Source organism: Erigeron canadensis, chromosome 8, assembly GCF_010389155.1.
Source record: "Erigeron canadensis isolate Cc75 chromosome 8, C_canadensis_v1, whole genome shotgun sequence".
In the NCBI taxonomy this organism is placed as follows: Eukaryota; Viridiplantae; Streptophyta; class Magnoliopsida; order Asterales; family Asteraceae; genus Erigeron; species Erigeron canadensis.
Window position 1 is genome coordinate 18,638,839 of NC_057768.1, and position 15,305 is coordinate 18,654,143.

Genomic DNA, 15,305 nt, shown 5'->3' on the forward strand with positions numbered 1-15,305 from the left:
AATTTAGCTTATATATCATGCTTTTCACCCCGATAGTTAAAACACATAAAATAGTTTAAAAGGGGGCTATGACCCACTTGAATTGAGAGTGAAAGAGGGCTGATCAAAAGTGAGATCTCCGGCTAGTGGTGTCTTTCCTCAAGCAAGCCTAAACCATGGTATTCGAAATATGCACAACGTAAGTGTGTGTCGCATGACTAGTAAACTAGATCATGAGATGTATGCTAGTAGACTTGCCCAACTTTGGTTGTTGTTTAATTATGGAATTCAAGTACATTATGTTGTTTACCTCATTTGGTTGGAAGACATTTGGTAGTAAAGGTCATTCATACGATTTTGTTCGGTTATTGGAATTTCGGTAGTTTAACTTTGTATTATATATATTTTCCATTGCATGCTTTGTTTAATAACCATATTTGACATTTGTGTTCTCATAATATTAATGTTGATATATCTTACTGATTTATAATTATTTATTTAATTTAATATTATTTAATTAATTTATTTACTTATTTTATTGGTTTATTAATTAAATAATTCCTTATAATTATTTTTAAGTCCTTAAATTATCTTTAAAATTCATAGATAATTATAGGTGGATTATCTACTGATTTTCAAGCCTTTTTATTTGTAACATTGTGATTCTTATATTTATTTGTGCCTTATTTCTATTTATTTAATAATAATGATTAATTAGTGACTTTTACTTAATAATTTACTTTTAAATTGTATAGTTCTTGTTTCCTTGCTTGTAGTTATTTTTCCCCAGTAGGTTTTGGTTACTTTTGTCATTGGTTAAGTGGCTTTGATCAGATTCATGGTTTATATAATTTATTAGTTAATATATATATCTTTTAACTACTATTTTCATTCATTAAATCATAGAAATTCTTACAAATCACCACAAGGGTTTTAGTCCAAAAATCCCGGCCCTTTTTGGCAACTTATATCAACACAAATTTATATCAATTCAACCTTTCTTGTGTCTTGCTTAAATTGAGGATTTTATAATTGAAAATCGTTTACCGAAATAGTGATTTTAGCCTCATTTCTTAGGCTATTAAGGTACTTCAAAATGGATTTTCATCCTAAATTCAACATTCACAGTATTCATCATATTTTGGTGGTTCAAGTCATGATGGTGGTGGGGGTGTGATATGTGCAATTTAGTGCTTTCGGTTAGTGATTATTTGACCCGAAAAGACGATTTTTGAGCTTATTCTTGCCATGCATCAAATGACTTGAGTTTTATACTTTTAATATGTCATATTTCCAGTATGTTCATCACATTTTCATGGTCATAAAGTTATGGTGCATGTGTATGCTCAAAATGCATTTTAACAAGCTTTCGGTTTTCGATTTCAAGCCTATTTTGCCTTGTTTGGTTCCATAATCATATTTTTGTCATTACCATAATTTTTCCAGAATATTAACCTTAATATTAACACATTTTTCACTTATGACAAGCCTAGCTTCATCTCATAATCCAAACAACAATCCAACTTTCTTAAATCTAGCATGCATGTAATCATCTCATCATTTTTAACAACAAATCTTTATCCAACAACAATCCATCAACATAAAAATCTATTTTTATGAAATTTTCCAGAAATATATACATAAATATTATATAAAATATGTTCATCTTTTTATATAAAAAGTTACTTTACAACTAATCAACACATATCCACCTTTTGATGCTAACTTTCATAGATCCAATACTTTATCAATAAAATCTATATTTTTATAAATATTTCCAGAAATATTACCTTCATAATATGTATGAATATAACCATCTTTCAAAAGGAAAAATCATATCAAAGACTATTAAACATATATCCACACTTTTGGGTCTTAAACTAGTTGAATCCTTGGATCTTTCTTCATGGATTCAACATGCATGAGCATGGAAAGAAAGATCCTATCAACTTTGCCCTCATCAAGTGTATATTCAAAAGAAAACATGAAGAAAACATGGACTTTTGATAAAACCTTTTTAATATGAACAAGAACAAGATTAATCTAATAAAGAGATGAGGATATATACCCTTGAAGAACACTTTTTGAAGATGAAAAATGGCAGAAATTTCGTGACTAATATGGCTCCAAAAACCCTTGTTCAAACCTTGCAACAACCCTTAATCTATAGCTTAATCAAACCCTTTGTTAATCTAGCCTAAACCCTTATTATTAGTATAAGTTTAAGTTGGATTTTGCCTTGTTCTTGCACTCCTTTTGGCTGCCGAAAATGATGAAGAAAAGAGGGAGAAGAAGGAGTTTTTGAGAGAGAATTGATTAGTGTGTGTGAAATGGGTGTGTAGTGTGTGTTGGAGTGGTGAGTTCCAAGACTAAAAGCATGCAAAGAAATTTGAAATGAAGTGATGTATGTGTGTGTAGGAGGCCGGCCATGGGGGGGGGGGGAGGTATTGAAAGGGTTTTTCCTTTTTTTTTTTTATATAATTAGTGTATAAGTTGTTGTATAAGTATAAGTTAATTATGTATTTGTTTTGTAAGTGTTTAGTTAGTTAAATGTAAGTATTTGGTTGTTTTAGTTAGGAAAATGTATATATGTGTATAAGTCATGTATATTTATGTGTATGAATATATTTTTGTATTTTTAGTTGGTTACATAGGTCATTGGTTGTAAATTGGTATAAATTTTTAAGCTTATATGCTTACTTATTAAGTTTTCGACGCTTTTACGCACATAATACTTCCAATTACATTTTTAGTTGAGAATTTTATTTATCATGATCATATCTCCTTGATTTGGTTTTATTTTTGATTTGTTAGGCATTCCATAGGAATTTTGATTGGTATCTCAATTTGTGAGACTCGCTTTATTAATTATAACTTGATTTGATCATTAAGGTTTTTGTTCAATCGTATTTTATTAAATTGAAATTAGAATTAATCAATAGCTTTAGATCACTAATTTAAGGGCATTATCTACTAATTTCAAATATAACTATGGCTGGCGGAAACATAGACAACCTAACTAGCACGTATATATAATATATAAAAAGTAGGGTTGTTACATCTAACATGTTGATCACTAAAGATAAAATGTACCTAAGTGTGTTAAGTAAATTTTGCCACTAGAATGAGGTCAATATATGGTGTAGAATTTAAGTTATGGTCATTTGAAGTCAGTAAGGTCAAAGTTGTTTTCAGCAACAGTGTTGGTTTTTAAAACGACCAGAAGTCACCTTTGAAGGACAATTCACATATTGGTCGGTAAATATAAAATGTAGGTTTGTGTCACATAAATTTGGCCACTAGAATCAAGTAACAAGAGTTAGTAGAACTTGAGTTATGCTTGTTTGAAGTCTGCTTGGTCAATTATGAGAATGACGATTTTGGTATGAAAGTAAGTTTTTGTCAAATGAAAATGATATAAGAGATACATGTTTGATAAACCGACCCAAGAATAATATAAGATTGTAAATGATGGGTTGGGTGTTGAAATGCTAGTGATTATGGCTAGTCGGCCTAGTATGTGATTGATGATCATATATGCGTTTGTGATTTGTTGCTAGGTTGAAGCATACATATTTTGTGTTCTTGCAGTCATCTTGATTTATGATTTTGGTTGTCGCGGAGGAGGTGAGTATTCTTGCATACTTTTATATATGCCTTGGGTCAATTATCATACGATGTCGAGCTTCCATGTGTGATAATTGATTTGGCGTTAAGCCCATGTGGGGCATTGTGATTATGAGGCCTAAGAACCTCTGGGACCTAAGGATCACGATAGTTGATTTAGTGGGGCCTAAGAACCCTTTGTGTATGAGGCCTAAGAACCTCCGGGACCTAAGAATCCCGATAGATGATATTGATTATGTTGTTTAGCTTATATGGATCCATGAAATGCGTTGGCACAAAGGTAAGTATTATAAATATGACACGACGGTGTCATAGTCTATATGCAACAGTCCTTTGTGCATTGCCCTCATTCGTATGTATAAACGTATGCAAGATTATTCACTAAGCTTTGCTTACATTTTAGTTGTTTACCCTTTTTATAGGTTGTCCCGGTTGCGGAAACAAAGCTAAGTAATATAAAAATTGAAGTTGAATTTGTAAAGCTTGAAGCATATCATTAATGTGGATAATGGTAACGTTGATAGGACCCGTAGAGACCCCTTTGAACTATGGCTCATGATACATTGATTGTTTTGGTATAATTATTCATTTTTGTCAAATGTAAGAAATAAGAAGTTTCGGTTACTTCTATTGAGTCATTTTGTATTAGAAATGTGTTGGATTGTGATTGAAATGTATCTTTGGAAAACTCATAATCCGTAACAGGTTTTGACAACGATTTTACAAATAGGTCATGCCAAAATTTCTAATTTTTATACGTTGTCCTTTATAATGAGTTTTGGATAAAGATTTTTGATTGAACTCATAAATGTTATGGTCTAAAGTTTGAAATTAAGATTGAAAAGGGTGCAAGAAGTGAAAAGTGTCAAAAATGGGTTTTGAGAAATCTGGGCAGAATTTTCCCACTGCGTCGTAGTGGGAGGATTCAGCCCCACTGCGCCACAGTGGGGTATTGCTGAAAAAAAAAAAAAAAACCTTTAAAATGGTCGGGTCGAGATTGGTGATTTCAAAATTAGTATTTGAGATAGCTAAAGGCATGCCCTTACGTAAAAACATACATCAAAAAGATTTTAGTTTTAGAAAAGCTTCAATGACAAAGGATATTGATAAACACCTGAAGTCACCCAAGGACACCTCGTTGGAAATAGAAGTGAACAAAAAACGGTTTCTACCCAACCCGACCGGATTTTTTGGTCAACAGAACCAAAACCGGGTTTGACCCTACCCGACCCGGTTTGAAACCAGTTTGGGGTCAAACTTTGACCGGTTATTGACCAGGTTTGACTCGGTTTTTTGACCAAAAACCGAACCCGACAAGATTTCAACCCGGTCTCTAACCGACAATAAAAACCAAAAACCCAAACCAGTTAGTAACCACTCGGTTGGGTCAAACCCGGTTATTGACTAGTTTCAGGTTCGAGTTCGTTTTCGGGTTCTAACCCAGGTTTTTTTTACCTCTAGTTGGAGATAGTCTAAGATCCAATGATAAAATCATTTATGAATCTCTGCATGCATATACAAACAGCCATTTATTACACAATATTAAATAACTCCGGCCAACTACATATAAACTTGGAACTTGACTCGGCGTATATTTTGAACTCACCTCAAAATGTTCAGTTCGTCTTTGAACACAGTCAGATTAACCTCAAAATGAATACCTCCAGTTACTTGATGAAAACTTGTGTTTGTTGTCAAACAATTGCGTACCCTAGATTTGTGAAACATATTACATGTAAAAAAAACTGAAATAAAGTGATTGGAGTTCACAAGGTCACAATTTGAATACTTACAGCATACACTTTAAATGATGAACATATGTTAAATCAAAATTATCCAGGTATATTGCAACAAATTAAGATGTTGATAACCTGCAAAATGGCATACCAGTGTGATGCAGTCAAGACCTATTATACACAGGATCCTTTTTGGAGTTTTTTTCCCAGATTGAAAGAAGAGAGAATATAAATCATTCTCGACCATTGCATCCTAACCCCAACCAAATGATTTACAAGACTTCCCGTGTCATTGCTACTTTGCCCATAAACTTCTCTCGTTTTCTCTTTCTCCTACCACTTTATACACCAACGTGAGATAAATTCACATGAACTATGCATTTGTATTAGAAATTACTGCCTTTTTGCCAAAGTCTTCATCATTCCCTTCACAATCTTCCCAAACCACATCAAGTTCATTGCACCTAGAACCGATGGAACTACAAATACTAAAAAGAACCCAAATGGATGCATTTGAATCACCTGCAGGTGAGTTTAAGAAATGAAACCATAAACCAGATCAATTTAATTCATGTGTATAATCATAAAAGGTATTCATTTACTGTTTCATTTACATGATGCAACTATGGGTCTAGCATGAGTGGACGAGTGGTAATAATGATCCGTAATGGTGAATAACAAATGTAAGAAAGTGAATATGCGGAATCAGATGGTCATTTATACTTGAAAGCCTTGATGATGGAGTCAAAGAAGGCATGCTGGATGGGCAACAATCATAAAATTTGCCGTCCAACAATTCAAGTGAATTCATCGGCCAAATAAACCATATAGCTGCAAGTTTCTTCCTAGAATTAAGTGAGTCCTTACATCCAAGCAAATTCAAGCAAAACAACATTTTATGTTTCTTTACCTAAAATATCAAATTTTTTGCTGCTAAAATTTTTTACAAGATTTCAAGCGCGCTAAAACTACAAAACTGAAAGAATTTGAAGATTATAAACGCATCAAATATCATGAAAAGTAGAGTAGTCTAATAATATTTACAGACTTAAAAGGATGCAAATGCGCTACTAAAATTTTAAGCTGTAAAACTTTGAAGGCTGATCCAGAAGCCGTCATAACTCGATGTGATACTAATAAAATGTTGAAATAGTACAGCTTGTTTTCGTTTTTTAACTAAAGATACAACTCTCCTTGCATTAAGAAACTATGAAATTTAGAATACATTATCTAAGTTTTTCATCTTAAAGGTATTTATTAGGAGCGGTTTATGAGAACAGAGATCATAAAGTGTTATTATCATACATTCATATTCATATATTAACATATTGGTTCTTTATCGAACTTGATTGGCTGTTGTTTGATACTTTGATTAAATTAATTGTCATTCAAGATGTGACTCTTGGTCAATAAATATACCCTTATTTCAGGTTTAGTTTTGTCTTAACTTCTTGAAATAACTATCTTTTTTGTTTTCTTTTTCGTATAGGTATCATGGTTTCACATACTAGGTTAAAAACCAGATAGATTGGTTGTTTATTAAACAAAGCTAATTATTTATAACTAGTTTTGTTCTTAAAACTACATTTTCTTAAGCTACAAAAAAACAAAGGTTCCACTGACCTGCATAGATATCCAAAGGTTGTAAAGGTTTCAACACACATACAGCCTTGAATAGATATCTCCAACACCCCTTCTCACCAACTAGGGTTTAAATGGTTATAATAAGCTCTTGGCTATTATACTAAGCTACACCAAACACTCTTTGAACTTGAACCATTTAGTTAGAAGAACCAACGTAGATAAATTTTAATTAGGAGATGCCATAATGAAAGTTTGTAGCCATTCATAGTAAAAATTGTTGAAGAACATCAAGTTTTTACATACGATGAATGAAAAAACTGGTGGGGCCACAACCCCCTGGGTCTTTAAAATCTTATGTCCTTGTCCCTGACACCAAACACCCACTTTGGATGCTCATTACTATAAACTACTTTATATATCCAAAGTTCCCACCCACATACCCTTTTTTTAATCCAAAGATCATGTAAACATCTACTAAAATTATATAATTTCAGAAAAGCTGACAGGATGTGAAAAAATATTCACCAAATTAGAATGCATGAAAATATATAAGGGTGAAGTAGAAGTATACCATGTGGTAGTGCAAATACACATGGTAAAACATGTAGGCAAACAGCAAAATTCTAGCCACCTGTATCATATATAAAAAATCATTAAGCACTTCAAACAAATGTCCAAGAAAGGTCATTTGGTGTTTGCTAAGATAAATACAATGTATACCTAATATTAGTTTATACTGTTTCATTTTAAACATAATATGAAAAGAGTAGCAACTTTTATGCAATAAACTATTCATTGGACTTACCATCCACGCAAAAAATATCACCACGCCATTAATAAGATATGCATTCGACTTTTTTAGACCAGCTGTATCCAGGTACCTACACCATTGAGATTATTGACTAACTTGCAAAGGATATATTTTAGGAAAGCAGCATGTGCCCATACATACCATCTCAAGTTGATCTCTGGTGTTGTCAATTCCGATATAAGTACCATAAATGTGTAAAGCTGTCCTTCCCCTGTAAACATGGAATATCCTACTGCAATTGCTGATAGCGTGTGATGAACAACCTGAAATGCAGGAAGTGTCAATCGTACATCACTAACATAAATTAAACTTTAGCGATCCACGAACATGACCCTAAGAAAAAGACAGCAATAATTCCAAGGGCAAACAGTCACTATAGCGATGCAAACATCACAACTTATTTTCAAAAAATACACTATGATTTCGCGTTTTCCTAGGCTACAAAACACTACATACAATTTTCATGGTATGATCCATACACGTGCTTACACATAGATTCATCCCACAACCAATATACAAATAGATTTTCCCTATGCAAACGTAACGGCCTATTTAAATGTTTAGCTAATTCTAATTCGTCTAATCTGATTATTAGAACAGAAGTTAATTGATGCAATCCGTGTATCATAGTTACCAGATCAAACAAGTTGCATAAAATTTGAAATGGTTTGAGCAGATAGTTGCAGTTGCTGCCGCCATGAGGTATTTCACTAGCAGAAATTTGCTATATGTTTAACAATTTAACCACAAAACCAATCTGTGACTTGTTTTTGTAGTTCAAAGTATTGCCTGACCAGAGCCAAAAAGAGCAACTTTGAAACATGATAGGCTGGCTTGATTTATTTGAACAGGTGATTTTCTTCAAACTAAAATTAATAATTAATATTATAGAGAATTAGCAGGTTACTCGTGCATAGCAATGGAGACGGCAACAATTTGTTATGGCGTTCAAACCTTTATGTCTATAGAAATGTGTGTACGCATGCGAATGGGGTTCTTTGAAAGAAGTTTGGGGGGGAATAAGGGGTAGGGAATAGAAGTAAACATGAAAAGATTGATAAAATTAGTGGTCTAGATAATCTTTAAGAAATACATGTTTGAAATCAATTCTTGACTTAAAATTCAAGATTTCTTAAAGTTAGTGAAAAGGCATGTGAATATGCTTTATATTATAGTATAGTTATAGATAAACAGATATATCTTTACGGATAGTGATAAGAGTATAAGACAGCTAAAACAACTATTATTAAAACAGATTTGACACAAAATGTTTCATAACAATTGAGTTAAGAAATACTTTGGTACATATTAGATATTTGTTCAAATATGGACACGCTGAAAGCATTTTTGTCTAGTAAACGGATATAGAAAAAGTCATTAACTATAATTAAATCATCACATCCTTGATGAGGAACTTACGTATTCTAAACCACCTAATGCAGGATATAGCCAAAAAATCATTCCAAGGTCTGATAAGAAGTAGCCAACAGAAACCTGCAAAGCATAACGTACTAAAAACGTTATGAGGCAGCCCAAAAACTTACAATACAATACTCGATCAGTAAAAAAACAGTATAAGAACTTATATCAACAATGAACGGTCAAATTGGCAAAAACATAATGTCCCAACAGTTTACATAAAGGCATGGCAATTAAGAACCATTTAGTTAAAAAGGCTAGGTAAAGTAGATTAAAAATGGGTGAAGTGAGCTATGATTTCTCCAGTAAATTAAAAAGGCTAGGTGAAAAAGATCCTAGTTATAAAGGTCGATCTAAGTGTACTTTATATATGCTCAGGCCTAATACAATGGTTCTGACATTATAAGCCACACAAGGATTCACTTTTTCTTTTCCACAATAACATGATAAGAGCATTGCTTTAGATCCGAGAAAGGGCTTTTTTTTAGTTTTGGCCTTTCATTGCAAGTGGACAAAACGAAACAAAAATGTTGACACAGCATGGCTCATCCCAATTCTGATCTAACAAACCAGTATCACCTGTTACCTGGCCACCCATTCTGTTACCTCTAACTTAAGATACTGTAACTTGTACCTAAAAGCTTCTATATAACTAACATATACAAAGACTGTTGCAACAATGGAAATTGCTAAATTAAACCAAAAAGATAGTTAAACTTACCCCCAATGCAAAGGTCGAGAGTGGTGAGCTCCGAAAAGTAACAGGACCAGCAGTAGACTGATCAGAATAAAGATCTGACCAGAACACAAAGTACAAAGACATTGCTGTAATGAAAATCGCATGAACAGAGGACATACCCCTGAACATAAAGTAGATCAAACATAAGAAAAATAGCCCTAAAACTAGAGATAAAATAAACAGAAAGGACGGTAATACATATCAGAGTAGCAAGGTTTCCATTTACCGGTTGTTCCATTCAATCCGCTGAATTTTTGTAAGGCCGGCATAGGTTCTGAAGTAGAAAGTGCTAATTAGCTGTGTAAGATCATAAACCTGGAAAATTTATCTGAAGGATTAGACAAGACCACATGACACTGACTTGAAGAAACATATAGAGATTCCACTCATATTTTCCGATGCATAAGAAAAAAACTAGGGAATATTTGGATGATCATTATGAAATTATTTATTGTTGGAATCAATGTTCACAGGTTGGCTAAAAGTTTGACACTGGTACATTATGATTCAAGATATGTCCATGACATGAATAATATGAAGTCCATTATCCTGTTTAGTCACACGCAAGGGCCAATCGATAATCGATTAATATACTTCCATAGAGAGACTAATTGGATAGAGATTTGTTGAATGGTCTAAATATTTATCCACCTTAGTTCGAGTCCTACTTCCCACATTTGTGGAGGTGAGTTAATAGGGGGGTTTTCGAGAGTTCTGAAATTCGTGTAATTTAAGATGAGTAATAGAATGGTATGCCGTTCAAAAAAAAAAAATTTGTTTAGCCAATAATTAATTAAATATATTGTCTATTATTATTAATGTATATGTAAGAAAGTGTATTGATTTATATGTTTGCGTAGATAATACTCGTAATACAACTTGTTAATACATACATAAATAAATTGACATTTTGTGTATTATGCCATGTAATTTCCGATATGGGTGGAAATAAAAGACTAAAAATCAGTTATGGTCATTTAGTGCTTTAACATGCATATATATATATAGGGGTTGGGTATTGTAAAACAAGTATTAAAGTAAAACAAATAGGACAAGATCTTGACCCTTAGATCATGGTTAAACTGATGCACGAAGATTCACGAATCAATTGATGCACGATGATATTCATGATGCACGGTGATTTTCAGTGAAGGAAAACCTATTGTTTTATTTGTTTTACTTTAATACTTGTTATACTTTAATACTTGTTTTATCTTATATATATATATATTATATAGACTTCCCTCATTTCAAGAACCCTTTTTTTTTCAAGAACTATGATAACTCCTAAATGATGTATTGGATCACATATTTTTTAAAGTTCGTTTACATGTGAAACATTCTAAAAATGTATGTTGTTAAATAATTATTTTTAAAAACTTCAATGATAGCCTTATGTGAGCTTGTGAATGAATTTGTTCACATTTCCGTTCACATGTGAACAAACGGCTATCCATAACGTTTGATAAAAATGTTCTTCTACAACATACATTTTTATTATGTTTCACATGTGAACAAACGACTATATATATATACATATGTGTATATATATATGACCCTTCCCAGAAAAAGACTAACCATGCATTGGCTTATACATATCCCACATACACTTAACCTACATACTCAGAGAATAACTCTCACTCCCTTTGGCCTTCTCTCTTTCTCTCTCTCTCTTTCTCTCAGTTTATGAAAAAGGGAACCCTCCCCAAAGATCTGCCATAATCTCATCTTTCTTAGTTGCCAATCCTAGTTAATAATCACAATAAAAGATTTATTAAACTAGCACAAAACACGAGCCTTATGGTGTTGTGGTTTTAAGCAAGAAAGAAGTACTAACTTAACTTTCATTTCATTATCTTCAAGATATATCTTCAAGGGTATGTTTTGTCGTGTTCATTCTCTTGATGCTATTGTTTGTACAAAATAACCATTGTGATAAATTCGATTAGTAGAAATTATAATTGGTCACAGTTATTGTTTCCATGCTTGAGTACGAAACTCCAACAATTATGTGATACTAAATACTCAGGAATCATACAATCATCTTTTTTGTAATAATTTTATGGAATAATCATATGTTTAGAATGTTTGACAAATAATGATTCATATGAAAAACTAATATTATGTAGTCAATTCCGGTGGTATTTTGGTGGTATACCAATGGTATTTAAGATTTCGATCCTCCACTGGTGTATAGGTCCAGATTTCCATCCAAATTTCGGTACCGAGATTTTCGGTGATATTTACTGAAACCGGCCAAATTTTAAACCAAGGGTATACGATTTTTTCAGGTTCTTTTAATTTTTATTTGATATTATTTGTCCAAACTAAAAAACAACATAGTAAAACAGTAATTATTACAATAATCTATCAAATATTGACATTTTAAAGCTTGACTTTTGATATTTAGAGTAAGTATTAAGTATTTATTATTACATATTTATAGATATTGCATAATAGTAAAATACCAAGATACCACCAAAATTTTGAAAATTTCAAATTTCAGTCCTTGACCAAAACACCGAAATTCCGGTCCTTAACTACTTAACTAATGCCTGCATAATTCGAATTATTGAAGTTGTGGTGAAACAAGTGGTCATTAATCACAAAAACAAAGGCAAAACATGTTTAGCCAAAATTTAAAAACTAATAATTGCAACCACAAGTTGTAACAATGAGATAGTCACTTTCATAATGCAAATGGAAACACCCCCTAAGAATTGTGACATGATGCCTACTCGTGCAAGAACATTTGTGCGTTGTCTTTATCATATTATTGTACATGTCAAGTAAAATGGAGAAAATTAATAGAAAAAGCGATTAGACATACCATTTTGGAAGCAAAAACGCCACCAAGAACAGACGTATAAGGCATAAAAGCATCTGCCAAAAGGTACGTCTTAACCAGCACCTGAGCCTGGTTCTGATAGGACTTGAACGCCAAGGCGGTCTTCTTAGAAACAGCCATCCTAATTGTTAAAAAGGTCAAATATTGGTTTAATTACAGCAACAAGATAGATCTTGTCTCCATCAAGTGCCTACGCCTTGTATCCTGTCCATATTCCCATTTCATATGTTTAAACAGTCATTTATATATGAAAACAAAATCCAATTAATCAATAGCCATAATAGAAGAAGCCACATAAAACAGAAATTGAAGGTAAATTATTAATAGAGGGTACCGTGCTTGTTAAAGAAAAAAAAAAGAGTGAGCATCTCAATCCTCTTTTCATCTTCTTTTCAAGTATAAAATATATACATGATCACCAGTATTGTACATTAAAAAGAACGAAGATAGTACATACTTAACTAAATAAATAAATAAGTCATGACCTGGATTTACAGAGATCCTAGTTTGATAAGTAATTTATTCAAAATTTCCTCTGATTTGGTCAAAAATAACTAATACTAAGAAGAATCTTGTTAGAAGTATTATGTGGAATGTGGATGCAGCAAACAACAATATGCATTTGCATTATGGATCTAGTGTAGTACATATGGGGATATGATATATGCTGTTAACAGCATAGAATTTAGGTGCATTTGTATACTTATCAGCTTTGAAAACACATCATCCAACTACCGAATATCGAAAAACAAGTCAATATATAAGCAATTCCTTCACTATGATAGATTAATCCCAAGATCCCTAAACCTAATCCACACACACACACACAAAAAGATCTAATCGCCAAAAAAAAGTGGGCAACAAACATAGTCAAAATGACATTTTGTGCAAAAAAAAAAAAATACATACATAAATGCATACATATAACTCAAAAATATAAAATGGGTATTGAAAAAGAGTACCTTAAACGGTTGAACCAACCCAGGTGATATTTAAAAAAATGTGATTGAAAACAGTAAATTTGTGGGGGGTAAGAATTAAACGGCGATCGGAGGGGAGTATTTATGTGGCGTGGATGAGAAGACAGACAGAGAGACAGACAGGGTTGTAACTGGTAAGGTTGTATAATAGTCTCGATCAAGATTCTTCCCTTCCTTTTCTTTGTGGGATTTTATACTTTTATATTTTTATATTTATATAATAAAACAAAATAAAATATAAAGCCAAGCCAGCGGGTGGCATATATATCATCACAGATGAGATGTTGAATACTGTATCTCGATATGTTCATGTTTATATTCTTTCATATTTGTTTGTACTGTACAACTTAAATAAGCATTAAAGTCATTAACCATACAAACAGCATTTTCTTCAATAAAGTTTGGTGGTAGTAGCCCACTTTTTGGCATTTCTACTATGTTTAAATTAACAATCTTTAGATTATCTTTGTAAGATTCCAACCATGTTTTTCTTTACTTGACTTCAACCATGTTAGCTAGATGATAGAGACGTGAATTGTTTTCAGGAATTAAGTAAATATAAAGTTCATGACCCAAACTTAAATAACAAATCATATACAGAGCTGCTAACGATGGATAGTGTGTTTTCAAAAGTACTCAAAGAACGAATTTGAGTGGATTCACACATTCAAATGTTGTTAATATGTCAAAATTTACGGTGGAGTCCGTAATCTAACAAAAGGGAACACCTCAAACCATTATTCTAACATGTATTATAAATTTTTGACATTTTTAACCAACAATTAGTACCCTCACACACAATAATGTGTTAGAATATAAGCATACAAACACATAGCAATTCACGAGTACACAACGGAAAGAATCATATATGTAATCAAATTAATTAACAAATAGAGAATTGAAACGTGTACCTTTGCGCGAAACTACCAATAATATTATTAATAAGATTATTATTATTATTTAGGGTTTAAAGTAAAACCTCTCTACGATCGTACACTAGACACCCCTATATCGTATGCTAGTATCCAATCACGAACCAAACAGCCCTTTGTTTTAATACCCAAAAGTCAAAAACCCAAACCCTTATGGAGAAGGGATTTCGGCCGAACCCAAGAGAAGAGATGAGAGAAAACTTACAACTAATTGTATTGTGTGAGTGTATGTAAAAACCCTTAACCCTTGCCTTTTATTTATAGGCTTAGATAAAAAGGGTTTTTACCTTGGTGGACAAGTAATCTCAAGGCCTAAGGCCTTGAGAATTTTCGGCCCCCATAGTGTTATTAGGAAATAACTCTTTATTCCTAATTTCATTCCAATGCCTCCTTTTTAATTAATTAAACACTATTAATCCATTTAATTAGTTGTAAATTGTAGAAGTATTCGTGTATTGATGCGAAAGTTTATGTGATCAACAATGATGGTTATGGTGTGTTAGTGTGTGTTCTTGAGAGAGAAAGGTGTGTATGAGAAATGATATGATTTCATATATTACTTGAATGATTTGTTAGCTTACAAAAGGTTATTAGGAATAAAGGATTGAGGGGTTTATATATCCTAAGGAAACTTACAAAAGCTCCCCCTC

General features: G+C 32.4%; 1 protein-coding gene across 1 annotated transcript; it reads right to left on the reverse strand.

Annotated features, from left to right (window-relative positions):
* Positions 1 to 5,322: 5,322 nt before the first annotated feature.
* Positions 5,323 to 13,948, reverse strand: LOC122578383 (TLC domain-containing protein 4-B-like). Its single transcript, XM_043750332.1, has 9 exons — positions 13,706 to 13,948; positions 12,726 to 12,947; positions 10,122 to 10,210; positions 9,878 to 10,016; positions 9,157 to 9,231; positions 7,879 to 8,000; positions 7,732 to 7,807; positions 7,498 to 7,557; positions 5,323 to 5,864 (listed from the first exon to the last, which is right to left on the reverse strand). The coding sequence occupies exons 2-9, from the start codon at positions 12,861 to 12,863 to the stop codon at positions 5,736 to 5,738; spliced, it is 828 nt and encodes a 275-aa protein (XP_043606267.1). The 5' UTR covers positions 12,864 to 12,947; positions 13,706 to 13,948; the 3' UTR covers positions 5,323 to 5,735.
* Positions 13,949 to 15,305: the final 1,357 nt, after the last annotated feature.